Source organism: Pristis pectinata, chromosome 4, assembly GCF_009764475.1.
Source record: "Pristis pectinata isolate sPriPec2 chromosome 4, sPriPec2.1.pri, whole genome shotgun sequence".
Lineage (NCBI taxonomy): Eukaryota > Metazoa > Chordata > Chondrichthyes > Rhinopristiformes > Pristidae > Pristis > Pristis pectinata.
In genome coordinates, this window is record NC_067408.1 from 47,762,515 (window position 1) to 47,790,312 (window position 27,798).

At 44.3% G+C, this 27,798-nt stretch overlaps 1 protein-coding gene across 3 annotated transcripts in view; it reads left to right on the top strand.

Moving 5' to 3' along the window:
* LOC127569247 (receptor expression-enhancing protein 2-like) overlaps positions 1-27,798 on the top strand; it is a 110,294-nt gene that overhangs the window by 19,411 nt on the left and 63,085 nt on the right. The window contains exon 1 of one of the 3 annotated variants that reach the window (XM_052013697.1): positions 20,414-20,646. The exons of the other annotated variants lie outside the window; for them this stretch is intronic. Within the exon in view, the coding sequence (XP_051869657.1) occupies positions 20,615-20,646 (32 nt within the window). The 5' untranslated portion in view covers positions 20,414-20,614. Of the gene's footprint in view, positions 1-20,413; positions 20,647-27,798 lie in introns of those variants that run through there. 3 annotated transcript variants of the gene reach the window in all.

Below are 27,798 nucleotides of genomic sequence, written 5' to 3' on the forward strand. Positions count from 1 at the left end.
GGTATGTCACCAAAGACTTTTGCAAATTTCTACAGATGTAAGGTGGAGAGCAGTCTGACTGGTTGAATCACCGCCATGAACACTACCTCGTTATTCCTCTTTTGCACTATTTATTTATTTTTGGAACTTATAGTAATGTTTATGCCTTTATGCACTGTACTGCTGCCACAAAACAACAAATTCCATGACATATGCCACTGATAATAAACCTGATACTGATTCTGATTCCTCCAAATGTACTGGAAGAATAAGTAAACCAATGTCAGTATCCTCTCCCAAGCCAATGTGCTCAGTATAGAGGTTCTAGTTACATTCATTTGTTCACATTGGGCAGGTCATGTTATTTACGTGCCCAACACCAAACATCCAAAACAGACATTCAATTCCAATCTCTGCAATGGGAAGAGATTTATCAATTACTGAGCAGTCTGTTGCAGTGTCCACTTACTAAAACTTCCTAATCATTGACTCTCCTCTACTTTGGAGAAGCCAAATGCAGATTAGGTGATGGCTTTACAGACCACCTTGGTTCAGTTCACAAGGGCACCCCTGAGCTTGCTGAGTTGCCTGTCACTTTAATTCTCCATCCCACTCTGGATCAGCAGCGTACCTTCTGTTTGTCTATTTCACAGCCTTTGGCAAATTCAGCATTTTAGAGAACTGGCTTTCCCTGTTTGCATCTGATCTGGGTCTGGCCAGTTCTGCTGTAATGTTGTCTATCTGCAACATTAACTTGGTTTTTCTCTCTCCGCAGACACTGCCTGATCTGCCAGGCATCTTTTTCAGGAATGCCAATCACGAAGAAGTTCCCTGCTCTCCAGCAGAACTTCCGTCTGCCTCTTTTGCCTTGTTCACCCTCAGTTTTCTTTCTTGTACCATCTTCTGTCCCACCTTCTCTGCAACTTAAAATTAGCTTTTATCCCACTTTTGCAGTTCTGATGAAGGGTCTTTGTTGTGAAACGTTGGCTGTTTCTCTTTCCGTAGATGCTGCCTAACCTGCTGGATGTTTCCAACAATTTTGTTTTTGTTTCAGATTTCCAGTGTCTACAGTATTTATTGATTTCCAGCATTTTCCTTTTTGTTTTGGGTTTCAGGAATGGCCATCATTCCTCAGTCTTGATGTGTCCCTTTTTTGTTTTCTGCCTCTCTAACTGCCCTCATTTATTGAATAACCAGATGGATCTGAAAACATGGGGGTCACCAGGCCAGCCATGGGCTCACCCAGAAAGGGCTGGGTTGGGGAGTGGGATTGACGCAGTGCTGCAGCTGTTAGTACTGGTGCCTCTCAACTCCAGCAACCTGGGCTCAGTCCTCCAATCCTGTGGGGTCTACATGTTCTCCCTGTGACGGTCTGAGCTTCCTCCGGGTGCTCCAATTTCTTCCCACATCCCAAAGATGGGTTGGTTGGTGTGTTAATTGATTACTGTAAATGTCCCCTAGTGTAGGTGGGTGGTAGAAAAATTAAGGTTAAGTTGATGAGCATATGAGAGAGAATAAATTACAGGGAAGGAAGTGGGGGAAAAGGATTGATGGGATTGGTCTGAAAACCAGCATAGACTCTAAGCTGAATTTCTCTCTTCTATTCCATGAGAAATTTGAGAAATCATTTGATGTCTTCTTCAAATGAACTCAATGACTGAGCCCCTACGGTCTCTAGTAGAGAAGTCCAAGCATTCTTCACCATCTGTGTGAAGAAATTGTTTCCTTTTCCTTTAATAATCTGGATCTTACGTTTCTTCACGTCAAATTTTATATGTCAACCATGTGCTCAATTTCAATCTATATTCAAATCATCCTGTATCTGTAGCTCATCCTGTTCAGCTTTGATCCTGTTTGATAGGCAGGAATTGTTGTCATAATGCAAAGTTAAACATGTGATGGTTCAAGTATGATTTCCACACAAAACTGGTCATTCCAGTTAAAAGACCTACTTTTACTGCTTCAATTTGCACATGCTGGAACTTGACCCCATTTTGATTCCCCTCATCATTTGAACATGAAATAATTAAAACTTCACCTTTTTTTTAATTTGCTCATCCAAGTGAGCATTTTGCTATTGAACTGAAGGATTCTTTTCTTCCATCCAAATGAAATGAAGTTGGTGTCAAACAGTTCTCAATTTAAACAACTTCATCACAAAAGTATTGTAGCCTGCTTAAGTGCAACTCCCTCCCAGGTATGTGCAGGTCTCCCCTTACTCTACACAAGCACATTGCTATAACCTCAACTACTTTGAGTTTTCTCCATTTTGCTGCATGTAATATAACCTCTTTCACTACTTCTGCAATACTTAAGGCACTTGGATTATGAGCACATAATTGAAACATGGGATTTACCTTGAACAAAAGATCAAAAAACATGCAACAGTCATTTGGGCTTGTGTGTCTTTCAAATACCCTTTATTATAGATAGTGAAAACCCACTATCTTCTTGCCTATTTCTTCTAAATGTTAATTGTCCCAGAAGCCCCAAGCTTTCTTTGTTGGAGGGTGGCACAGTGTCATTGCAGGGAGCACTGCTGCCTCACAGCTCCAATGACCTGAGTTCAATCCTGATCTCTGGTGCTTTCTGTGTGGAGTTTGCATGTTCTTCCTGTGACTGCATGAGTTTCCTCCGAGTACTCCAGTTTCCTCTCATATCCCGTAGATGTGCTAGTTGGTAGGTTAATTGGCTACAACGGATTAGTCCTGGTACAGGTGGATGGCAAGAGAATTGGGGGTGTTGATGGATATGTGCGAGAGAATAGGTTACAGAGAAAATAAGTGCTGGCGCAGCAGTGAAACTAGTAGGGATGTTGCCTTGCAGCTTCAGTGACACAGGTTCAAACCTGCCCTCTGATGTTGTCTGTGTGGAGTTTGCACGTTCTCCTTGTAACTGCGGGGTTTTCCTTTGAGTGCTCCAGTTTCTTCCCTCATCCAAAAGATGTGCAAGTTGGCTGGTTAATTGTCCACCATAAATTACCCCTAGTGGGTAGCTGAGTGGTTAGAATCTGAGGGGAGAATAAAATGGGATTAGTCTAAATGGGTCAGCATAGACTCAATGAGCTGAAGGGCCTGTTTCTGTGTTGAATGATTCTAATGAGTCATGGAGTCATACAGCATAGAAACAGGCCCTTCAGCCCACTACATCCACGGCAACCATGCACCCATCTTGTACTAATCCTACTTCCCCGCATTAGGCCCATAGCTTTCTATTCCTTGGTGATTCAAGTACTTGTCTGGATGCTTCTTAAGTGTGAAATTATCTGCCTCCACCACTTCCCCAGGCAGCACATTCCAGATTCCAACCACCCTCTCGGTGAAATAATTCTCCCTTAGCTAGATGGGAATAGATGGTTTTGCTCTGAGGACCAGCATGGGCTTGATGGGCCAAAGGGCTGTCTTCTATGATGTAAGAAAGCATGTCTGACTCTGGGATATGAAAAGAAGGCTTCACTCTCTAGGGATTGTAAATATTCTCTCAGACTAGGAGGATAGCTGATGAGCCAAAGCACAGACTTGTTATTCTGTTTTAAGAAAGCAGATTCCCTCATTTGTGCTTTAAATTTATCAGCTGGCAGTAGAGATCCATACAAGTGTCCCTGATGTGGTAGCAAGAAAAGCAACGTGACAAGCCTGTTGCCAGCAAGGAATTACTCTTTGTAGCTACTTATTCCAATCCAAGAGAACACTGCAGCTATAGCCTTTAGCTCACTAGCAAGAAAACAGTCTTTGCCAACAACCTTCTCAAAAGCCCTCAGTCTTTGAGCAGGGTGAGCTATGGAATATTGTGACTGGGTTGCTATGGAGAAGGAGTGCCGAACACTAGAGTCAGCTGACAGCCTGCATTTATCTCTTCATCGCAGATTTCTGAAGTAGGCTGATCACATGACATGGATCAAGATATTACGACACAAACAATTTATAGCAACTTTCACACAACAAAGCACTTTATGAGAGAATCAGTGGCACTGAGACAAGAAGTTAGAGGTAATTAAGAAGAGTATTCACTCCTTCTTTCAGATGTACTAGTGTTTGATAATGAACTGTTGCTTTTTGCAATGCTGATACTCCATGAACCTGTGATTGTAATTCTGGAAAAATCCAGTCACCTCAGCTACAGGTGTAATTTGCATTTAATTTATCTCCTTAAAATGTGTTTGTGCTGCTCTGTGATGGCTAAAGCAGCATCCCACACAGGAATCTGCACATCCTGCAGTCAGTCTTGGAGGGGATAGAGGAAGTAAATTTTCATAGAAGCAAAGACACTGACAACATGGAAGGAATCATTCTGCCCGTTGTGTCCATACCAGTTATTTAGCCCGATTAGACAAATCCCACTTTCCAAATCACTGTCCATAACCCTATGAGTTCAACCCCTCTCTGGCCCTTTATTTACCTTAAATATATGTTGCCTAGTCAGGAAAATAGGCCATTCCTGCTCACTGTCTCAGTATCTTATGAGATTTGTACTCTGCAATTAACTCTCCTTAACTGCTTTTTTCCAAAGAAAACAACCCCAGCCTAGATATCTTTATTAGTCACATGTACATCGAAACAAACAGTGAAATGCGTCTTTTGTGTAGAGTGTTCTGAGGGCAGCCCGCAAGTGTCGCCATGCTTCCGGCGCCAACATAGCAAGCCCACGACTTCCTAACCCGTACGTCTTTGGAATGTGGGAGGAAACCGGAGCACCTGGAGGAAACCCATGCAGTTAGCGTAATGCTATTACAGCACCAGCGACCTGGGTTCAAATCCAGCCGCTGTCTGTAAGGAGTTTGTACATTCTCCCCGTGTCTGCATTACGCCAACTGCTACACTACCATGCCTGCCCCTAGCCAACCTCTTCTGCAATTAACACCTGGCAATTTTCTCTACGTCATCTCAAGTGCTATTATATCCTTCTTGCAGTGTGGTAAACAAAACTGTACACCGTACTCTAGTGTTTTATGCCATTCTATCACGACCTCCCTAATAGTCTCTAATTCAGCCAAGGAAGGAGAGAATCCTATACACATTTGGAACTACCAGTCCTGACTCTTCAGCAATTTGTGGACAAGCATTTCAAGGTTCCTCTGTTCTGCTGCACTTGTTAGTATCTTATCACTTGTTGTGTATAGCTTTGTCCTTTTTGCCTCCCCAACTGCATTACCTCACACTTTTCTGGATTGAATTCTAGTTGCCACGTTAGTGCCCTGTTGATCAGTCTGTTGATATCTTTCTGTAGTTTAGAACTTTCTTCCACCAATGTCCACGCAGTGTTTTTGGTTTCATTGGCAGACTTCTTAACCATCAACCCAAGTTATTAATGTCCATGAACCCATGAACACTATTTCATTATTCCTTTTTCTTTGCACTATTTAATTTGTAATTTATAGTAACTTTATGTCTTTGCACTGTACTGCTGCCACTAAACAACAAATTTCACGACATATAAGTCAGTGATAATAAACCTGATTTTGATTCTAATTCTGATCTGATATGTAAACATCTTGCCTATTCCTTTCATACAGTTTCTATCACAGTTAAGGTTTGGGTGCCTGAAATCCTCCACCATTATGATCCTTTGTTTTTTGTATTCAGAAATTTTTGCAAAGATTTGCTCTCTCTTTCCCTGTTTGGGGGCCTGTAACACATTCCCAGCGGTGTGATTGTCCTTCCTGTGTTCCTCAGTTCAACTCCTGTTGTCTCATCTGTTAATTGTTCTCGCAGGTCATCCCACCTAACAGCTGTGACTGTGTATTTAACCTGCACTGGTCGCCCCATCTCTATCTCCTGTGAAAACTCTGTGATCAGCAACGTCGAGTGCTATCCCTGCCCTGATACAAAAATCCAAAATTTTGTAAGGAATGCCAGTTGAAGATAATAATATGGTAACAACAATTTGTATAGTACTCCTAATGTAATAAAACATCATGTCACCTCACAGGACACAATTTTACACCAAGCCAATTAAGGAAATATTCAGGCAAATGAGCAAAATCCTGTACCAAAGAGGAGGGATTTATACCCAGTTGAGAAACAGAAAAGATTCGGGAGTGAACCCCTGGGTCAGGACCATGGTAACTGAAAGCACAGCTGCCAATGATGGAGCAATCAAACTCAGAGATGATCTGGAGTGAAGTATTTCAGAGGGTTGTAGGGCTGGAGGAGATTACAACAACAGGGAAGACTGTAACTGCAGAGGGCTTTGGAATCAAAGAAGAAAATTGTAAGATTGTCATTGTTTAGAATAATGCCAACATCTATGGTATCACAAAATGTTCCATAACTTCATAAGAACATTATCAAAGAAAAGATATATGAAGAAAAAATCCAGCAACAAAGCTGGTAAGTCAGTTGTTCATTTCTTAAAGACAATCACAATATTTTTATTAAAGAATCATGAATGTGTAGCGACTCACCATCCGAGCAAGCGAACCGACTCAGCGGTCAGGTCGCACGTCGTCGGAGCGGTGAGGCCCAAGATGGCACTGGGCCTTCGTCTTCCCCGAGTGATGGGGAGAACCCACGCGCGGGAAAAGTTTGATGACGTAGCGCATACGTCATTTCCGTTTTCAGTGGGCGGGAACTGTTCCTCTTAAAAGGCCCACGCAAGGCGGGAAAATAAATCAGTTTTGTTCTGCAACTCATTGACTAGTGTCTTACTTTCGCATCGCGGTAGCAGCCGCTACATTGGTGACCCCGACGGTCCAAACAGAGTTTGGACCCACACAATGGACGACAACACAGCAGCCAACGCAGTGGCACTCAAGCTGCCCACCTTTTGGACGCTTCAGCCCCGCGTCTGGTTCGAACAGGCCGAAGCACAATTCCAACTTCGGTAGATCACCTCCAATTTCACATGGTACTACCATGTGGTCAGCTCCCTGGACCAGGAGACAGCCACCCAGGTCAGAGACTTCATCCAGTCTCTTCCAGAGGAAGGCAAGTACCCGGCTTTCAAAGACCTTCTTATTTGGACCTTTGGCCTCTCCCGTCGCGAGCGCACCGACCGCCTGCTTCATCTCGACGGCCTGGGGGACGGATCCCCATCGGCCCTGATGAACGAGATGCTGGCCTTGGCTGAGGGACACAAGCCCTGCCTGATGTTCGAACAGGCCTTCCTCGAACAACTACCCAACAACATTCACCTGCTGTTGGCCGACGCCGATTTCAGCAACCCGCGTGAGGTAGCCACCCGGGTGGATGCTCTGTGGAAGGCCAAACGTGAGAGTGGGTCGTCTGTCGGCCAAATCGCCACACCGAGTGCCCAACGTCTACCTAAACCAGTCCCAGCAGCCAAGCGACCACAGCCCAGAAACACAGAGGACGACACTGATGACCAGCTGTGTTTCTACCATAGAGGTGGGGCGCTGAGGCCCGTCGATGCCGCCCACCCTGCAAGTTTCAGGGAAACGCCAGGGCCAGCCGCCGCTGATGGCTATGGCAGCTGGCCACCAACACAGCCTCCTATTCATTTGGGACAAGCAGTCCGGCCGTCGCTCCCTTGTCGATACGGGAGCAGAGGTCAGTGTTTTGCCCCCGACTGGCTACGACACCCGTAGCAGGCAACGGGGACCCGCCCTCAAAGCCGCAAATGGCACAACGATACGAACTTTTGGTACCCGTACAGTTCAATTACAATTCGGCGACGGCCGTTTTACCTGGAACTTTACCCTTGCCGCCGTCGCCCAGCCACTCCTGGGACCCGATTTCCTTCGGGCCCACAGCCTGTTAGTCAACCTGTGAGGGAAGTGGCTAGTGCACTCCAGAACTTTCCAAACCTACTCCCTGGGAGAAGCCAGCCTACCAGCCCCGCACCTGGACTCCGTTTCCCTGTCTGGCAACGAGTTCACCAAGCTCCTAGCCAAATTCCCATCGGTTTTGGCACATCAGTTTACAAATTTGATGCCCAAACACAGGGTGCGGCATCACATCATTACCACAGGGCCACCCCTTCATGCCTGAGCACGATGACTACCTCCAGACAAGCTCCACCTGACAAAGGAAGAGTTCCACCACATGGAGGAGCTGGGGATCGTTCACAGGTCAGAAAGCCCCTGGGCCTCCCCCCTGCACATGGTCCCCAAAGCCACCGGCGGGTGGAGGCCCTGCGGCGACTACCGCAGGCTGAATGAAGCCACCACCCCAGACTGCTACCCCGTCCCTCACATCCAGGACTTCACGGCGAACCTACACGGGGCCCACATCTTCTCCAAGGTGGACCTCGTCCGGGGATACCACCAAATCCCGGTCCACCCTGGCAACATCCCCAAAACTGCACTCATCACTCCATTCAGCTTCTTCGAATTCCTTCGAATGCCGCTCAGTCTTAAGAACGCCGCGCAGACCTTCCAGCAGCTGATGGACGCGGTAGGCCACGACCTGGACTTAGTGTTCATTTATTTAGATGACATACTAATCGCCAGCCGTGACCGCCAAGAACACCTTTCCCACCTCCGCCAACTGTACTCCCGTCTCAGTGACTTTGGCCTCACAATCAACCCGGCCAAGTGCCAATTTGGACTCGACTCTATCGATTTCCTCGGCCACAGAATCACCAGCGAAGGAGCAACACCCCTACCCGCCAAGGTAGACGCTATCCGCAATTTTGCCCATCCCAACACGGTCAAAGTCCTACAAGAATTCCTGGGGATGGTCAACTTTTACCATCGGTTCATCCCTGCAGCAGCCCGTATCATGCGCCCTTTGTTCTCTCTGATGTCTGGCAAGGGCAAGGACATCGCCTGGAACGATGAGGCTGCAGCTGCCTTCGTTAAGGCCAAGGACGCCCTGGCAGACGCCGCGATGCTGGTACACCCTAGGACAGACGTCCCAACCGCCCTCACGGTGGATGCATCCAACACCGCGGTCAGTGGGGTACTGGAACAACTAATTGAAGGCAGTTGGCAACCCTTGGTGTTTTTCAGCAGGCACCTTAGACCACCCGAAATGAAATACAGTGCTTTTAATCGGGAACTTGTAGCGCTGTACCTGGCGGTGCAGCATTTCTGGTACTTTTTAGAAGGCAGGCCTTTCACCGCTTTCACTGACCATAAGCCTTTGTCTTTCGTCTTCTCCAAGGTCTCCGATCCCTGGTCAGCTCATCAGCATTTGTCCTACATTTCCGAATTCACCACGGATATCCAACATGTCTCCGGAAAGGACAATGTCATTGCTGACGCGCTTTCCGGACCGACCATCCACAGCCTATCCCTGGGTGTAGACTACGCGGCCCTGGCTGACGCACAGCAAGCTGACGACGAGCTGCCTAGCTACAGAACTGCAGTCTCGGGCCTGCAGCTCCAAGATTTCTTGGTTGGTCCTGGTCAGCAGACCCTCCTTTGCAACGTTGCAACAGGTCAGCCCCGCCCTATAGTTCCTGCAGCCTGGCGGAAACGCGTTTTCGACTCGGTACACGGGTTGGCGCACCCGTCCATCAGATCAGCTGTCCGACTGGTTGCCAGCAAGTTTGTCTGGCACGGCCTGCGCAAACAGGTCAGTGAGTGGGCTAGGACTTGTCCGCACTGCCAGACATCAAAAATCCAATGAGACACCAAGGTCCCACCACAGCAGTTCGAGCCTACCCGTAGAAGGTTCGACCACATCCACGTCGACCTCGTTGGTCCCCTGCCAGTTTCAAGAGGAGCCCGGTATCTCCTTACCATCATGGACTGGCTCACGAGGTGGCCAGAGGCAACCCCTCTATCCGACATCACAACTGATTCCTGCGCCCAGGCGCTGCTCACAACTTGGATCTCACGTTTTGGTGTTCTGGCCCACATCACTTCAGACAGGGGCACCCAGTTTACCTCCAGCCTATGGCCTGCATTAGCGAAGATGCTAGGGACGCAACTGCACACCACCACAGCCTACCACCCTCAATCAAACGGGTTGATATAACGTTTCCACTGCCATCTGAAATCAGCCCTGATGGCCCGCCTGAAAAGTCCTAACTGGGTTGACGAACTGCCTTGGGTCCTGCTCGGCATACGCACTGCCCCCAAGGAAAATCTCCACGCTTCGTCAGCTGAACTCATGTACGGTGCGCCCCTGGTCGTCCCAGGGGAGTTCATACCCGCCCTTCAGGGGCAAGAGGAACAATCTGCGGCAGTCCTGGAAAGACCGCGCAAGAGGCTAGGCAGCTTGGCACCGATTCCCACTTTGTGGCATGGTTAAGCCCCATCCTGTGAGCCCAAGGAACTATGAGACTGTAAGTTCGTTTTTGTTTGCAGGGGCACACCCCAGGCACCATTGCAACAACCATACGAGGGGCCATTCCGGGTCATCAGGAATAATGGGTCCACTTTTATTTTGGACATTGGGGACAAGGAAGAAGTCTTCACGACGGACCGCCTCAAGCTGGCCCATTTAGGTCTACAACAACCGGTCGAGGTCCCAACACCACGACGCAGAGGCTGACCTCCTAAGCAACGGCTAGCACAGTCCGCGAACCTCGGGGACCGTATCGCCGTTTCTGGGAGGAGGGGGTTGTGTAGCGACTCACTGTCCGAGCAAGCGAACCGGCTCAGCGGTCGGGCCGCACGTCGTCAGAGCAGCGAGGCCCAAGATGGCGCTGGGCCTTTGTCTTCCCCGAGCGACGGGGAGAACCCGCGTGCGGGGAAAGTTTGATGACGTGGCGCGTACGTCATTGCCGTTTTCGGTGGGCGGGAATTGTTCCTCTTAAAAGGCCCGTGCAAGGCAGGAAAATAAATCAGTTTTGTTCTGCAGCTCATCGACTAATGTCTTACTTTCGCATCACGGTAGCAGCCGCTACAAATGTCCTTTAAAATACAAATTTAAGTTACAGAATCATGAGGTATTGGGGAAGTGACAGATGTGCTCACTAAATTATTCACATCAACTTTCACAAATGTTGACTGTGACTAAAGTCCTAGTCCAGTCAACTAGCGTGTATTTAGAACATAACTGTTGTCAATATGAAATGAGAATCTAACTGTTTGAAATATTTATGGAGTACTGTTTGAGGAAAGAAACCTTCCAGAAACAAGGAAGAAATAAGTGCCAAATAAGTCAGCTGAAGGTATTTCTAAGATCCAGAAATATTGATCTGTGCATTGTCCAAAAAAACTAATGAAATCCCAATATTATGAAATTGCAGGGTAGTTACTCCAGCAAAGATACGAGGGAATTGCTTGAGAAAGCTTTGAAGAACATTATCAATATTTATCTCGCAATCTGAATTTCTACCTTTTGCCAGTTGAACTATTTTAAATTTCCATCTCTGATCATTTCCAATTGCACAATAAATGTTTCAGGCGTTCTATAAACTAAACTTATGAGGCAAGTTTGGAGACAAGCTGTCATCAATCATCTGCTGATACCCAAATCATTTGCACCAGGAAGTGTGAGAAATGGGAACCATAACAGCATAAAGGCCAGGTGGTATTTGAGTATCATCTTAGAACTTTTTATGTAAGCAATCAAATTGTGTACGGTTCTACTTAAGATGATATTTTCTTGAATTTTTGAAATATATTTGATTAAGTTCCATGGCTGAGGCTTTTGGAGAGCTTGAATTTAGAATTAACAATATATTTGCTATTATTTTCAGTAATACAAAAACTGACGACTTCAATTATCAATATAAAACTGACTGCTTTCAGGGAGTAAGTAACAGATGGACTGAAGGAAAAGCATGTAGATAAATTTAAAGTAATATACATTGGTTACAGGAAATCCAGAACGTCCTTATAATATATTGGCCCCATTGGATTTACTTTAAAGCAATTTGGTCTAGCTATTGACCATTCAATAAAGGCACTCAGTCCAAGGGGATGTAATTGCTAGTTTTAATAATGGTATGTAGAGTATAACAATGCTGGTGTTTTCATTAAAATGATTGGAGGCTCTTTAGTCACAATAAATGATGGTTGAAACAGAATTAATCTTCTCTCTTAAGAAGTCTCTCTACACTTCATAACATAGGAAAATACATATTTTAGCCTTGTATAATTTGTTAATGGTGCAGAGTGTAGTGGGACTGTTGGATGTGACAGAGCTGACTAATATTACTGAGCTTCGTTCCTTCCTCAGAATGCTTCAGTATTACTCCAAATTTCTTTGGAGTTTGGCCACTATATGAAGTGGAAACTCTGTGATCTGGATGGTCTCTTGTGAAATAACATTCTATGATTCTGTATTTTGGAATATTCTGCATGCTATACTTTCAGAGAGGTGCAGAGAAATAGAATAGGATTTAAACTCATTTCAAGATATCATCCTCAAGTCTCAAGCAGATGTCCAATCAAGCAATTTTCAATGCAAAAGACTGGAAGGACTCAACCCAAGTTTTTAAAACAGTGAAATGGACAGATAAACATATTATTATACAGGTGCAGAGAATAGGACAACAGCCATTTGGAATATATTGGGGACAAGAATAAATTTAGGGACTACAATAATCACCCATCCTAATGTGGAACACCCTTCTTGAATAGTTATGTTAATTCCTTTAAGGAAAGTATTGGGGTAAATTTCAGGCACGGTCGTGTAGGGGCAGGCACGGTAGTGTAGCAGTTAGCGTAACGCTTTACAGCGCCAGCGACCCAGGTTCAATTCCGGCCACTGTCTGTAAGGAGTTTGTATGTCCTCCCCGTGTCTGCGTGGGTTTCCTCCGGGTGCTCCGGTTTCCTCCCACATTCCAAAGATGTACAGGTTAGGAAGTTGTGGGCATGCTATGTTGGCACCAGAAGCGTGGCGACACTTGTGGGCTGCCCCCAGAACACTCTACACTAAAGATGCATTTCACTGTGTGTTTCGATGTACATGTGACTAATAAATATATCTTATCTCATTGATTCTCATTGATTGAATACAAGTGCTCCAGATAGAAAAATATGAAATGTTTTATTTGATTGGCCACCTTGAATTTCCACTCAATTACATAGAGGTTTAGCGAAAAATTTCATAATGCTTTATCTGTAGACCATGTTTTTGAGTCATTTGTTACAAAATCTCAAGTCTAGAATCAATTTCTTTTGATTATGTTCCGCAAGGTAATGAAGTGGCCAATTAACCTATCAACCAACATATCTTTGGGCCATGGGAGGAAACCAGAACACCAGGGAAAAACCACATGGTCACAGGGAGAACTCCATACAGGCAGCACAGGAGGTCAGGAGTGAACCTGGGTCAATGGAGCTGTGATTCAGAGGCACTACCTGCTGCACAACTATGCTACCCTAATTTCATCATAGCCATCAATCCATACTGTTGACATGGCACTTGAAGGCCTGCAGATGTTTTTGATGCAGCATATATGTCTCTTCACTGACTTGTTTAATATCTCAGTTAGTCTGGGAGCCAAGTCCATTTATTGTCAACTGAAACCAGTTCCTTATTCACTTCAGCCACAGGAGGGTGAAGAGCTGCATGTTAAGAACAGTAATGTGTGTTGGTGAAGGTCCTAAACAGAGAGTAGACAACCCCAATGTTGATGATCTCCAAGGCAGCTGAAACTGTGCATTTATGTGGGGTCAACAAAGTAACCCTGGACTGAACCACTGATGATGCGCTGTATCCATTACTCACCTCACAAGGTGTATTCACAGAATTGCTGGGCTCCCAGTATTTCAGTGAGCTGGACCTATACCTTACCCGCATGCAGTGGAATGTAAATTCAGAGAATTGGAGCTGCCTGACACAATATTCACACAAGGGAATGTATGCCTACACCAAGGTAGCATCTGGGGTATAACGACCCCGAGGATCTATCATCAGTAATGGAGAAAATGCTGCAAGGAATCTTGGGATATTTATATAACCAAGGTGATATCATCATCATTATGGAGGCCGAATAGGAACATATCAAGACGCTAGGGGAAGCACTCAGCGGGCCACATGCAAGCACATGCACACATTAAACTAAAAATGGAACAAGTGTGTATATGCACAAAACTAGAAATTCTAGAAGGACACAGCCTGTGGAAAGAGAGACCAGTCAATGTGTCGGGTCAGTGACCCTTCCTCAGAATTTGTGGTGGGGGGGGGGGGGCTGGGTGGAGAGTGGAGGGTTTACAGTTTTCAAAGCAAAGCTGGGGGGAAGACTGAGGTGTGAGATAAAAGTGTAAGCACAGTCCAAAGCTAATTACCTAGCATTCAGAATTGACAAGGATGGACAAAGACCTATCTGGAAAAATGGTGGTGAGTGTGTTGGATGTGGCAGAGCTGACAAATGTTACTGAGCTATGCTTCTTCCTCAGGATGCTTCAGTATTAGTGCTAATTTCTACAGAGTTTGCCACCATTTACTCAAAGTGGAATCCTGGCTCTGGGATGAAGAATAATGGAGGGCATATGTTATACTGAGCAAAAATTAGTAATGAATCTTCCATGATCTATTATGGTTTGCAGAAGCAATTGCTGTCATCTGATGTCTCCAGGTATGGGCTGGGTGAGTTAGTACCCACCTGACAGAATCAGACCTTGAATTACTGCTTGAACATCTGTCCCACAGCCAGTGAGTAAAACCATGCACAGAACAAAAAAAAGGAGACTCCACCTATCTTTTGGGGTCACTCCATCACAGAATTTTCTGGTCATGATGCTGGCGATGACTGCATCAAAGTCAGCCAGAATTACAATGTGAGCCATCCTTCTGTCACACACAGAGTACCCTATCGAGTACTGCACAACATAGGATTCTGTAATGGATATGCTGTCATGTTTGTTTTATAAGGAGGCAATGATTAATTGGGAACAAGGCATTTTGCATTTGCAAGCTGTTGATGATGTTCTGCGGACAGCTCAAGAGATTGCTTCAGCCATCTTGTCAAGGTGGACTGAATCAGAGATGGGAGTGAGAGATGCAGTCAGTCCCTTCTGGAGATGTTGGCATGAACTGTTGAGGAGCTGAGGTTGCCTGAAGCAGGGTGATTCCGAAAGCACACGCATGGGAGTGGTTCACATGTGCCTGGTGACCAGAGGCTCTGTGTAATGGCCTGGGATTGATCAGGACATTGAAGATCTGGTGAAGTGCTGCTGGGTGCACCAGGTTTGCAGGCCACAGCTGCCCTCAGTGTCAGTGGTGGCCAGCTCGTTCCTTCCAGCTGACGTGCATTGATTTTATTCTTCTTCCTGCTAGTCGGTAGTCATACAAAGTGATTGATTGTTAGCGTGACGATTTGGGTCATGCACCGCAATAGATTGGAACAGAGAGGCTCTGAGGTCAGATTTTACAACTGTTGGCCTCCTTGAGCAAATGGATTCTGAAAATGGTGCACATTTCAGGTCAGCTCATTCCTGCACTGCTCTGGGTGGGGATTCCATACCAATGCCATACAATATCTAATGAGGATGCTGAGCAGGTGCTTTACATGATGAAGGAATCAATGAAGCCATAGTTGCTGGAAAAGGGGTCCAAGCAGTTCATGGATCATTGGCTGGCATTGTTTCTGCTTAGATACAGGACTGCCCACAATCAGCTGCAGAGTGTTCCCCTACTGAGATGCTGATGGGTTAAAGGCTCAAGGACATGGCTGAGTTTGGTGCAGCCTAACTTGAAAGGACAGGTGGAGAAATAGAAAAGCAGCCAGAGGGATGGCACACGTCACAAGGTTGGAAGAGACAGTTTCAGGAGGGAGATACTGTGAGAGTACTTCAACCACCAGGCAGTGGAGGATTGTTGGCAGGAGCAATGGAGATATTGTGGATGAACATGAAGTACAGATGAGCAAGGTTCTGAGTTATTGGATTGGTTCAGTGATGCAGTCATTGTTTGGTCAGGTGGCAGAGGAGACCTGTACCAAATTGATGACATGCAGTCCATAGAAGGAGCTGATCTAGCAAAATTGAGAGCAGCAAGGGTGGCGGCTTCAGGAATAACAAAAGCACTTTGCAGGTGAGATTATGTTAAGGATCAAGGGGATGAGTAGATCTTTTAAATTTATAAATGGTTGAATTTATAACTAAATATACATATATATGTTTAGCCTGTTTTATAACTTCATGTGTTAAATAGTTAATGCTTTTGTAAGACCTTATTTCCTCTTTAAAAAGGAAGTACATAAGTGAAGGGTGAAAAAAATACTAAATACATCATGAAATATGATGATACATTGTTGGGGCAGACACTGCTGTTCAGTTGAGAGTTACTGCCACCATGTTGTACTTATAGCTCTGCCCGTTTGATCACCCAGGCATTTAGCAACACAAAGAAACCCACAATCAATACACCTACCAAGCAGAAGAGATAACATTGAGAACAATGAATAGAGTACACTAAATTGAAAGATAAGGAAATTGATGTTTCAACTGGAAGGTGAGTTTCAGGCCCAAAGTAATTGGGAATAATAGGGCACATGTTACATCACCTGGACTTTGTAAGATGATGTGGAAAAGTAGGTGATTCAATCAACAACCATAGCACCACAAAGAGAACAGCTCCTTCCTAATTGTGAGGGGAGGTGAAGATGTGTCCTGTGGCATCAGAGCCTGGTTGGGTGGAAGGTCAAGATGAGGGAATTCGGGAGAAAGGCGAAGAAGTGAGAACAGAACATAGGGAATGGGATGGACACTGTCTAGGGACTGGGTTATCATGGTGGAGGGTTCTCCTCTGTTAAGAAAAAGGAAGAGATAATGGAGGTATTTGAATGGATGTAGGCATTATTAGAACAAACATGATGGAGACGGAGAATGGAAAAGAATTCTTGTACAAAATGAATGTAGATAAAGTGTATTCAAGGTGGCTGTTAGAGTTGGTGGATTTATAATGAATATTGGTTGTTAATCAGTGCTAGAAATGGGGATAGAAGTCTTGAAGAAGGGAAAAGAAGAGTCAAAGATGGTCGATATTACAGGGAAGGGTAGAAATTAGAAGCAAAATGAATTAAATTTTACAGTTTAAGTGAAAAGGAGGAAACTGCACTGATTGGAGTCATCAGTATGGAAGAAAAAGAGGTGAGGGAGGGGACGAGAATTGCAATTGTTCCACATATTCCAAAAAAGCAAACAAAGCAAGGACAAAGTTCCCCAAACAACATCTTTCATTTGGTTATTGGGTGATGTCAAAGCTGAGGTTGTTCACTACAAAGTTTCAGCCTGGTAGAGGAGGATGGTGTGGATGGAAACTGGTTGGGGCACAACTTAAGGAAGTAAAAATAATACAAAAACTCTGGATGCCCATGATGAAGCTATGTCAACCAGGAAAATGGAAACTCTTAAAGAGGTGGAGAAAGTATTATGGGTGTAGCTGGGCAGAGACTGGGGCCGAAAAATAGATTTGAGATGGGAAGGGGTAATTTCACCAGGGTTGAGTAGGTATATGCAAAGCAATGTAATTTGTTGACCTTGTGGGGAGGAAAAGATAATTTCTAACATACATTAATATTTTGGATTCTAAAATTCAATGTCAAAATTGCAAATGTTATCAAAATAAGAAAGACCATAGAATCAAATGAAGCAGTTCAGCAAAAATTGCCAAAACATGGATTCCATGATGGTTTTGAAATAGCTGAGGGATGGAATTTAAAGGGCTCTGGAAAACCATGTACATTGATGAGCACTGTGTTCAATAAATGCAGAACCTGCAATTAACAAAACTTATGGAATATTTGTATTTGTGTAGCATCTTTCATGGCTTTCAGGGGTCCCTATGTAAGGTTAGACAGCGGTAAAATGCACAGATCAGGGGTCTACAAGAGGCCAGGGTATGGTGATGAGATATATTATTATAGTAATGACAGATGAGGGATCAATATTGGCCAGAAATTGCAACAGGTTTATACCATAAGACCATAAGACATAGGAGCAGAATTAGGCCATTTGGCCCTTCAAGTCTGCTCCACCATTCGATCATGGCTGATTTATTTTTACCTCTCAACCCCATTCTCCTGCCTTCTCCCCATAATCTTTGATGCCCTTACTAATCAAGAACCTATCAACCTCCACTTTAAATATACCCAATGACTTGGCCTCTGCACCCGTCTGTGGCAATGAATTCCACAGATTCACCACCCTCTGGCTGAAGAAAATCCTCCTCATCTCTGTTCTAAAGGGATGACCTTCTATTCTGAGGCTCTACCCTCTGGTCCTAAACTCTCCCCCTACTGGAAACATTCTCTCCACGTCCACTCTATCCGGGCCTTTCGATATTCTGTAGGTTTCAATGAGATCCCCCCTCATCCTTCTAAACTCCAGTGAGTACAGGCCCAGAGCCATCAAACACTCCTCATACGTTAAGTTTTTCATTCCCCGGATCATTCTTGTAAACCTCCTCTGGATCCTTTCCAACGCCAGCACATCCTTCCTTAGATATGGGACCCAAAACTGCTCACAATACTCCAAATGTGGTCTGACCAACGCCTTATAAAGCCTTAGCATTACATCCTTCCTTTTATATTCTAGTCCTCTCGAAATGAATGCTAACATTGCATTTGCCTTCCTTACTACCAATTCAACCTGCTTTAGGGAATCCTGCACCAGGACTCGCAGGTCACTTTGCACCTCTGATTTCTGAATTTGATCCCCATTTATAAAATAGTCTACAACTTTATTCCTTCTACCAAAGTGCATGACCGTACACTTCCCTATGCTGTATTCCATCTGCCACTTCTTTGGCCATTCTCCCAAGCTGTCCAAGTCCTTCTGCAGACTCCCTGCTTCCTCAACACTACTTGCCCCTCCACCTATCTTTGTATCATCTGCAAACTTGGCCACAAAGCCATTAATTCCGTCATCCAGATCATTAACATATAATGTGAAAAGTAGCAGACCCAACACTGACCCCTGCAGAACAACACTATTCACCAGCAGCCAACCAGAAAGGCCCTCTTTATTCCCACTCTTTGCCTTCTGCCAGTCAGCCAATCTTCTATCCATGCTAGTACCTTTCCTGTAATACCATGGGCTCCTATCTTGTTTAGCAGCCTCATGTGCGGCACCTTGTCAAAGGCCTTCTGAAAATTTAAGTAAACAACATCTACTGACTCTCTTTTGTCTATCCTGCCTGCTACTTCCTCAAAGAAATCCAACAGATTTGTCAGGTAAGATCTCCCCTTAAGGAAACCATGCTGACTTTGGCCTATTTTTTCATGAGCAAAATACCCCAAAACCTCATTCTTAATAGTGGACTCTGACATCTTACCAACCACTGAAGTCAGGCTAACTGGCCTATAATTTCCTGTCTTTTGCCTCCCTCCTTTCTTAAAGAGTGGAGTGACATTGGCGATTTTCCAGTCCTCCGGAACCATTCCTGACTCTGGTGATTCTTGAAAGATCACTACTGATGCCTCCACAATCTCTTCAGCTACCTCTTTCAAAACCCTGGGGTGTAGTCCATCCAGTCCAGGTGACTTATCTACCTTCAGACCTTTCAGTTTCCCAAGCACCTTCTCCTTAATAATTCTCCTTAGTTTCTCTGGCTCTTCAAATAGCGCTGTGGGATGTTTTTCATCCAGCTGATATGAATCAGATGAAGGCCTCATCTGAAAGACTGCTCATCAGTGTTGCACTGAATTGTTAGCCAAGATTAAGTGCTCATGACACAAGAGTGCTGTCTGAACCTACAAGTTCCAAAGTCAGAAGTGAGAGACTGAAACCTGTTGAACTATACTCTCCGAACTGTTGAGTACATCAGAGAAAGATCATCTGTTTTGTGGTTTGGTCAGATCTCACCTTGAATATTGTGTTAATTTCTGGTCACCAAGAACCAAGAGTCATCCAGTCACTGAAGGCACTGCAAAGAGGAAGATGAGAGCCACCCCTAAGTCAACGATAAATTGTGAGAGTACAGCAATGGCTTGCAGACTCAAAAGTTATATTTAGGGCTGATATCAGGGACTTCTCCATTCAATCATTGATATATGCAAAGAAAGAAGTCCAGAATCATTTTAGAAACAATAAGAGATTGCAAAGTGTGTGTGATTGGGGTGGGAAGAGTGGAGCTGGGGGTGAGGTGGGGGGGGGGGTTGAAGAATAATGGTTTTCAATATGAATGCTTTGAGATAAATGATGGGCATTCTTTTCCTCAGTCACCTAATAGACTCTATAGACACGTATTTTAAAGTAGATACTTTAAATGGGGACACATGAACAGACAATGGGAACATAACCGACTAGCACAGATGGAGGGGTACTGGTGCACTGAGATAATTGTAGATATGATGGTTGATGGGTTAGGGTTGATCACTTCCACTGTTCTAGCAATCAACGTTAAAGTAATGTGTGATGATTCTGAACCTGATGCGAAATAAGCTGCCGTCTAGAACGTTCACAAGGTTAGATCTTTAACCAGTGGGTTGTCATTGCAGATTAACAGAAAGATAGCAAAAGATAGCGTTCTTCCATGGGGAGAACATCAACAGACATATCACAGCTACAGGGCAAAGTTGGCAGTCAGGGCGGTGAGCGGGAGGGTGGGGGGGTTGGGGGTGGGTGGGGGAGGATTTATTTATTTCCTTGCAAAGAAGGTCGCTGCTTGCGTCATTCCCCTTTAAAGCAGCTCCGCTTGTGCTTGAGGAGCCGGAACTCCGCCTGGTGTCTAATCGCCGTGCGGGGGGAATAGGTAGAGCCGCAGCTTTGGAGACAGCGAGACAGCGCCCGCTGCTGCGGATCCTCTCTCTCTCTCTCTCATCTGGACACAACACTGGCTCCAGCTTCGGCACACATTGCCGGCCGCAAACTCGGGTCCTCGCCATGGTCTCCTGGATGATCTCACGCCTGGTGGTGTGAGTATTGCGGCTGATGACCCTGTATCTCCCCGATCGGTGCGAACGGTCCGCCTTAGTCAGTTCCACTCAAATCATTTCGCATTCTATCATTAGCAACCCCCATTCCACCTCCCGTACCCAGGAGATGTCCTTGCTAAATGCCTTTGGAGAAATGAATCAAAATGCACATTTTGTTTAGCATGTAGCGCTGATCGGAGCTTGGCATAGATCAAAAGAAAATGTAAAATGGAAATATTTTCATTTTATCGTTAGCGTTCATTTGGAAATGGTCGCCTGTAAGATATTTGGTTTTTAAATGGTCTTTAAAAATGTCTGTTTGATGGGAATCGGGTTGATGTAATCGCTTCTGGCTGTCAGGTGGGGTTGAACGTTCCTGGGCTCCGGCTACACCGTTGCCCGTGCGGGGAGCTCGCTCCAATTTGGTTGCCGCTGGCTCTTAGCCCGAATACGATGGAGATCGCCGGAGGACCATGTGAGAGGGTTTGGGCTTGGGGACGGGGCCAGTGAAGAGCGACAGGGTGGAGGAGGAGGGCTGAGGTGAGGTAAAGAGAGCGGGGTCATGATGGGGACGGGCGAGGAGGATGGGTGTGTTGGAGGATGCCAACGTGGGGCTGGGAGAGGGGCTCCGTGAGGACGTTGAGCTAGGGTGGCAATGACAATGGGTTCCTTGGTGGTTCTGTGGCCGCAGCTAAGCCGGACTCTGCTGAGACCGGGGTTGGAGTGGAGAGGACAGGGGCCGGGGTGGTGCCATGGAAGGAATTGTCCTGCAAGGGAAGAAGGCTGGGCTTCAGGAGGTCATTGGTGAGGGTGGCCACCGAGAAATACTTGAAGGGCTGGAGCACTGTCTCCTGGGAGTGCAAGGGCAGGGCATTGAGAGCTGAGCTGGGGCCAGATGATTGGGAGAGAGATGACTTGTTACTTTTTGGAATCGGCTTGGTCCTCGCTCATTATTTGGAGCTTGGCGTCCCTGAGGTGTTTGGTGACATTTATTCTACCTTCCCCCAGTTGCCTCTGCACAGACTGTGTGAATGTGGGCCAGAGCCAGGGGTGTGTGAATGTGGGAAATATCCAATGGCAGCACGACATTGCACAGACCACGGTACAGGGTAATGCTGCGTGAATGTAGGCCAAGCTGCATTTGTATGAGGACCAATGTCAGATGGAACTGATGAGGGCTGATTGGAAGAGTGTTGTGAATGCCAATGGCACCTGGATGCTTATGCTGTTAGTGCTGTGATTTAGTTGTTCTGCGACTAGTCTTTATGCAGTAAACAATGTGTTTTAGTTTCTCAAGTAATGCAAAATCCTGTTTTAAAACAGGGAATAATTATTAAGTGTCACATTATAAGGGTTGAAATAATAAATGACTCTCAAAGTACATAAATCTTATGATTTAAAATTGGATTAGTAATCTGCCTCTTGGCAATTGAAATTATAATTTAAAAAAATCATAAGAGTCCTTTTCTTTCTGTGGAGTCACAAGGTTAACTAAAGGGGAATGTACAGAATGGTTGGAAACAGAGAACATTGATGCATTGTAGCCTGCATTTTGGTGCTGGTTCTGCCATTTATGTACCTAGAATTTGTACGTATTCTACCATGGAGTTATTGGTGCAGCTGGCAGCGTCTGCCATTGAAGTTGGTTAGTAGCCACTCATCCACAATGTGTGCCTTGGTTTTATTTGAACCATAAATGCAGGCTGGATTATCTTGGAGACCTGAACACTGTTGATTGACTGCTGAGGAGCCATGCCTACTGCGGAAATAGTTACAAAAAATGGCCCACTAATGCTATAGCTGGTCAGATGAAGATAGCCGAGCTTTTGGGTCTGTGGATAGGAGCAAGTTGTCACAGTGTCCTCTTTGTAATGTCCTGTGCCTGTTGTGATGCAAGACCTGCGGTGGTTGAATGAAAAGCTTATTAACAAAAGGAAGTTTTGGTTGGCAAGTACTTTGCTGGACATGTTGCTTGTTGCAATGTCCTAGTCTGAGGGGAAGTGGTGTGGCTCAAGAGTGGAAGCTACAGAAGGCAATTTGACAGAAGGATTGAGGAGTTCCTGTAATGCTGCAGATTGTGGAATTGAACTGGATGTCTGAGTTTGCTGTATGCTGATTGACTTCATTCTGTTGCACCACACTCTGCAAAGGAGTGTGAGATGGCAGAGGTTGAAGTCAAATGGTTGTAGCATTTGCTGCTTACAAAGAGCCTTCAAGCTTGCTGAGAAGGCTATGACATATCCTGAACTTTGCTGCTAACTGACTCAGGTAAGTTAGTATGTTAATATTTGGTCAAAGACAAGCTGTTTCATGTTTTTATCTTTTTCATTCATTATTGTGTTTAGTGCCCTCCTGGCATTGGCATAATGAAACTGTCTTGCTAGTGCTGGATTGAAGGTGTCATATATTGAAGAAGCCATCCCACTTCGCAGCATCATCATCCGAGGTTTACTCCAAATTGAAAAAGCCACATGCAGCAAGCTGCCTCAAAGATTGCTTGCACAAATAAACTTTCAGGACCTGGGTGGTAGCAAGTCACTGGCATGGAGATTGAACAAGTCTAAGACAAAATAAGGAGGTAGATTCTCAGAACAATTTTCCAAGGACTTGCCTGCTCACTCACCTGTACCCTGACTGATTTGGAGTAGTAGTTCAATTCTGCAGGTTCACAATTTAAGAATCTTCAATTAACCCTAGCAATATGGAATCCTGTGGCCCTCATCAATATTGGGCCAGCACTTATAACTTAATGTTGAGGGCTTATCAACAGCCAAGTTAGAGTTCCGCCATTAGGAGAACCAAACAGAAATTAGTGGTAAAATTGTTCATTGTTAGGTCCACTTACTCTATATAAAAAGGGCATAGACAATGGCCAGAACTGGTAAATGGAGTTAAATAAAAGGGCTTTACTCTTTGGAGAGAAGGAGGATGAGGGGAGACATGATAAAGGTATACAAAGTATTAAGAGGAATAGATAGAGTAGACAGCCAATGCTTCTTTCCCAGGGCACCAATGCTCAATACAAGAGGGTATGGCTTTAAAGTAATGGGGGGGAAGTTCAAGGGAGATATCAGAGGGAGGTTTTTTACCCGGAGAGTGGTTGGGTCATGGAATGCACTGCCTGGGGCGGTGGTGGAGGCAGGTACATTGGTCAAATTTAAGAAATTGCTAGATAAGCATATGGAGGAATTTAAAATAGTGGGGGGGTAGGGGTTAGATAGTTTTTAGGCGAGGTTTAAAGGTTGGCACAACATTGTGGGCTGAAGAGCTTGTATTGTGCTGTACTCTCTATGATTCTATGAAATAAGGAAATCATGTGGTTAACCACTTTGTTTACAAGATAAACACTTTTTTAGTGATGCAGAACTAGGAACTGGTGAGGAATAGTAATTCAATTGTCCATGTACAGGAATCATAAAAGCTAGTGCACTGTTGCAAAGATGAATAAGCAAAGCTAATGGAGTATTGACTGTTATCTCAAGGGGGCTAGGATGTAACAATGAAGAAATATGGTCCTGCTGTACACAGTCTGTCCAGACCTTATTTGGAGTACTGAACTGAATTTTGACAGCAAAGATCAGGAAATGTACTTGTGCTTTTGAGAGAGCACAATGCTCATCTGGCTTAAAAGGACTGGTTGTATAAACCTGGCTTGTATTTCATTGACTTTTGAAGGCTGAGCAGGGATCTAATTAAGTTACAAAGGCATTTGATAGAACAGCTTCAGAAGGACTATTTGGTCTGGTAGGAGAATTCATAAAAAGGCGCCACAGTCTTAAAATTAGAGGTCAGTCATTTAGGAATCAAATCTGAAAGTATTTACTCTCACACTGAGCAGTGGGAAAACTATAAATTCTTCAAAATGTTGTGGATTCTGAAACGCACAGAACTTTCAGGACAGAGATTGGCAGAATTTGTTGGGTAAGCGTGTCAAGAGATAAGTGAGTAAAAATGGGTAAATAGAATTGAGACACATGTTCTAATAGAAGGTGGAACAAGCTCATGGGTCTTGAGTAGCCTATTCCTACTCCTTCTTCTGATCTAGTGGTAGCCTGTTGCCTTGCAACAAAATGCAAGTTCAAGATCTACACACTTTACAGGTGACTGGAAAGGATTTCGGAATTCCAACCTGAGGTCTGGGTTGCATAACTATGGGGGATCCAATAGTAGGTTTCAACAAGGGGTTGGAAAGAAAGAGATAAAATGCAGGGTATTTAGGGGGAAAATTTGGGGTGTGAGATGTCCTTGAAGTAGCAAAGACTCCATGGACAGAATCACCTTCTTCTGCACTTTCAGTTCTTGAGGTGGAGCTTTTGTTGGTTTAAGCCAAATCACACATAAAGTCTGAGTGTTTTGCTGATTCATTCATATATTGTCAAAAGTGGAGTCTCTTGAATGCTTTACCAACGTTTCAACTGCCTGGCCAGGTAAATGTGAAATATCCCATTTTATACAGAGCAAGAAATTCTCCTTCTGACCCAGCAACATTCATCCCTTAATCAGGACAAAAAAAAAGTTCAATCTTTTTGGTTTTGTTATGGAACCTTGCTTGTGCATATTGGTGTCTGCCTCCATGACAACAGTGTCAGCATTTGAGTTCACCCATTGATTGATTGATTATAAAGCACCATGGAATATCTTCAGGCTCTTGTAATTTGTAAATAAATATAAATTCTTTATTGGTATGAGGATCTTTACTGCTTGAAGTATTGGAATTTTGGGAGATGGCTTTTTCCCTGAAGAACAGGGATGGTTGGCATCACTATTACTGTAGGTTTTACTAGGGAACTGTTAAATAAAGACTACAGTAATTACAACTAGCATGAGTAGATTACTTTATCATGTTTATGTATTTGAAAGTATATATTTGCAAACACATACTTCTTGTGTTTTTATATATTCTTGTCACATATATTCTTGAGTCATCGTGAAAGCGTTATTGTTTAATTAGGTCAATTGTTTCATGGCATACTACTTCCTCCAGTCGATCATTACTCATCCAACAAGAATAAAGTTACCTTACTTATATTCCTGCAGAAAATGATGAACTTGTTACATAAAGCAGAGCTTTTTCCCAGAACTGTTAATCATGCAACATCTTTATTCCATTTCAGCTACATGGTTTTGCATCAAGCATCTTTGTACTCTACTGAAGGAATAGCAAGATCTTGAAATACAGAAGTAGTTAGACTTCTCCATCATTAATCAATGAGTAGCCATGTTGCTTAAACAGATAGCCAAATGCACATGTAGGACTGTCCAACCATACATTACATTTTTTGGGGGTAAAAGTTAATTGTACATTGTTATTATTTAAAGTTGTACAATTTGGCTTTAACCATTGGGTTTTTTTTATAGATTTTGGTATGGATAATATTGAAAGCTGCTGAAAAAAACATTAAAATGACAAATCAAGGATGATTATAAACTGAGGGAACGTGGTATCTGAAACTGGTACCCAGCCCTCTCACCGAGATTTTGTCACTGGTCCCAGCATCTCCTTCAATGGTTCAAGTGTCAGTTTTGGTTTGATTATGCTTCTGTGAAGCAATATTTTATTACATGAGAAAGAAGGCGGTAGTGGAAATGAACATGGAAGTGTTTTACTTATTTATTTATTACAGCACAGAAGGACGCTGTTCAGACCATTGGGTCAATGCTCCTGTCATTATTTTCCTGTAGTCCTGCAACTTATACTCTCTTGCATGCCCATCAACTCTATTTGATTCTTCTGCCACTTACCGAGACTCGGGATAATTTACAGTGGCCAGTTATCCTACCAGCGCACCTTTGGGACATAGGAGGAAGTCAGAGCACCAAGAGCAAACTCACATGGTCACAGGGAGAACTTGCAAGCTTCACACAGACAGCATACAAACCACAGCATCAAAATTGTAGATTAAGGACATTGTTATTCATAAGTGGGATATTATTTGTAAGTGGGATGTGGTCTTCTCTGACAAGGCCAACATTTATAGCATAAGGAAAGATGAACAAGTTGCCTTTGTGAATTGCTGCAGGCCATTGGTGCTGATGCTCCCACAGTGTTGTTAGATAGTGAGTTTGAGGATTTTGTCCCAGCAATGAAAGAACATACGAATAAACAGGATGATGCTTGACTTTGAGGGGAGCTTGGAGATGGCGGTGTTCCCATGCCTTCTGCATCTTCTTTCTAGTGAAACAGTTAGCAGACTTGTGAAGTATTGTCAAAAAAAATTCATCAGATTGTGACTTCAGATTTTTTTTACATAGTGGAGAGGGTAGGAGGAACTTCAAATGTTGTATCATGCAGCTGAAATGATTGGTTTCCATCAGGTATTGTATGGGTGCTGCCTGGACTGTTCATCTCCAAATGACATTAATGCCTTGGTGCAAATATGGATACATTTGAATTCTGATATCAAGGCAGCTTTTAATCAACTATGGTATCAAAGACCTAGTTAACTTGAAATAAATGGGAAATGGAAAACTGTCAACCTGCTGAAATAGCACCCATCAGAACCCAAGATGAATATCTTTGAACGTGTCCTTGGTTAGTGAGCGCTGCTCAATAGAACTTTCGATAATGACTTCATCACTTAGCTGAAGATTCAGCTACTTTTGTGGACATGGAAATCCTGGGTAGTTTTCCATTTAGGCTGTAGCTGCACTAGGCCAGTTTCACTAAAGAGGCAGCAAGATTTGGAGCACAGGTCTTCAGCACTACAGCTGGGACATTATAGTGCTGAGATGTTGTTGAGGCTGCTGTCTTTGCTATATTCAGTGTACTCCGGTGTTTCTTCACAGCCCAAGAGGTGAATTATAATGGCTAGAGACTGGCTTCCATCATGGTGGAAATCTTGGGAAAAGCCAAAAATGTATCTTCATTTGGCACTTCTGGCTGAAGATAATTGCAAGCACTTCAGCCTTGTATTTTGCATTCACTTGCTGGCATCTACTATCATTGAGGATGGGTAAGTTCATGAAGCTTCATTAGTTGATAACTTGTCCACCACAAGACATAACTGAGTGTGGAAGATCTGAAGAGCCTTGATCTACCTATTGATTATTTGATGGCTTAGTTTTGTGTGTAGTACCTTGCTTCTACTTTGGAGTGCTCTGCTGCTGTTTATTGCCTCACTGGTTAGTTAATTTTTAGAACTGCCTGTTGTT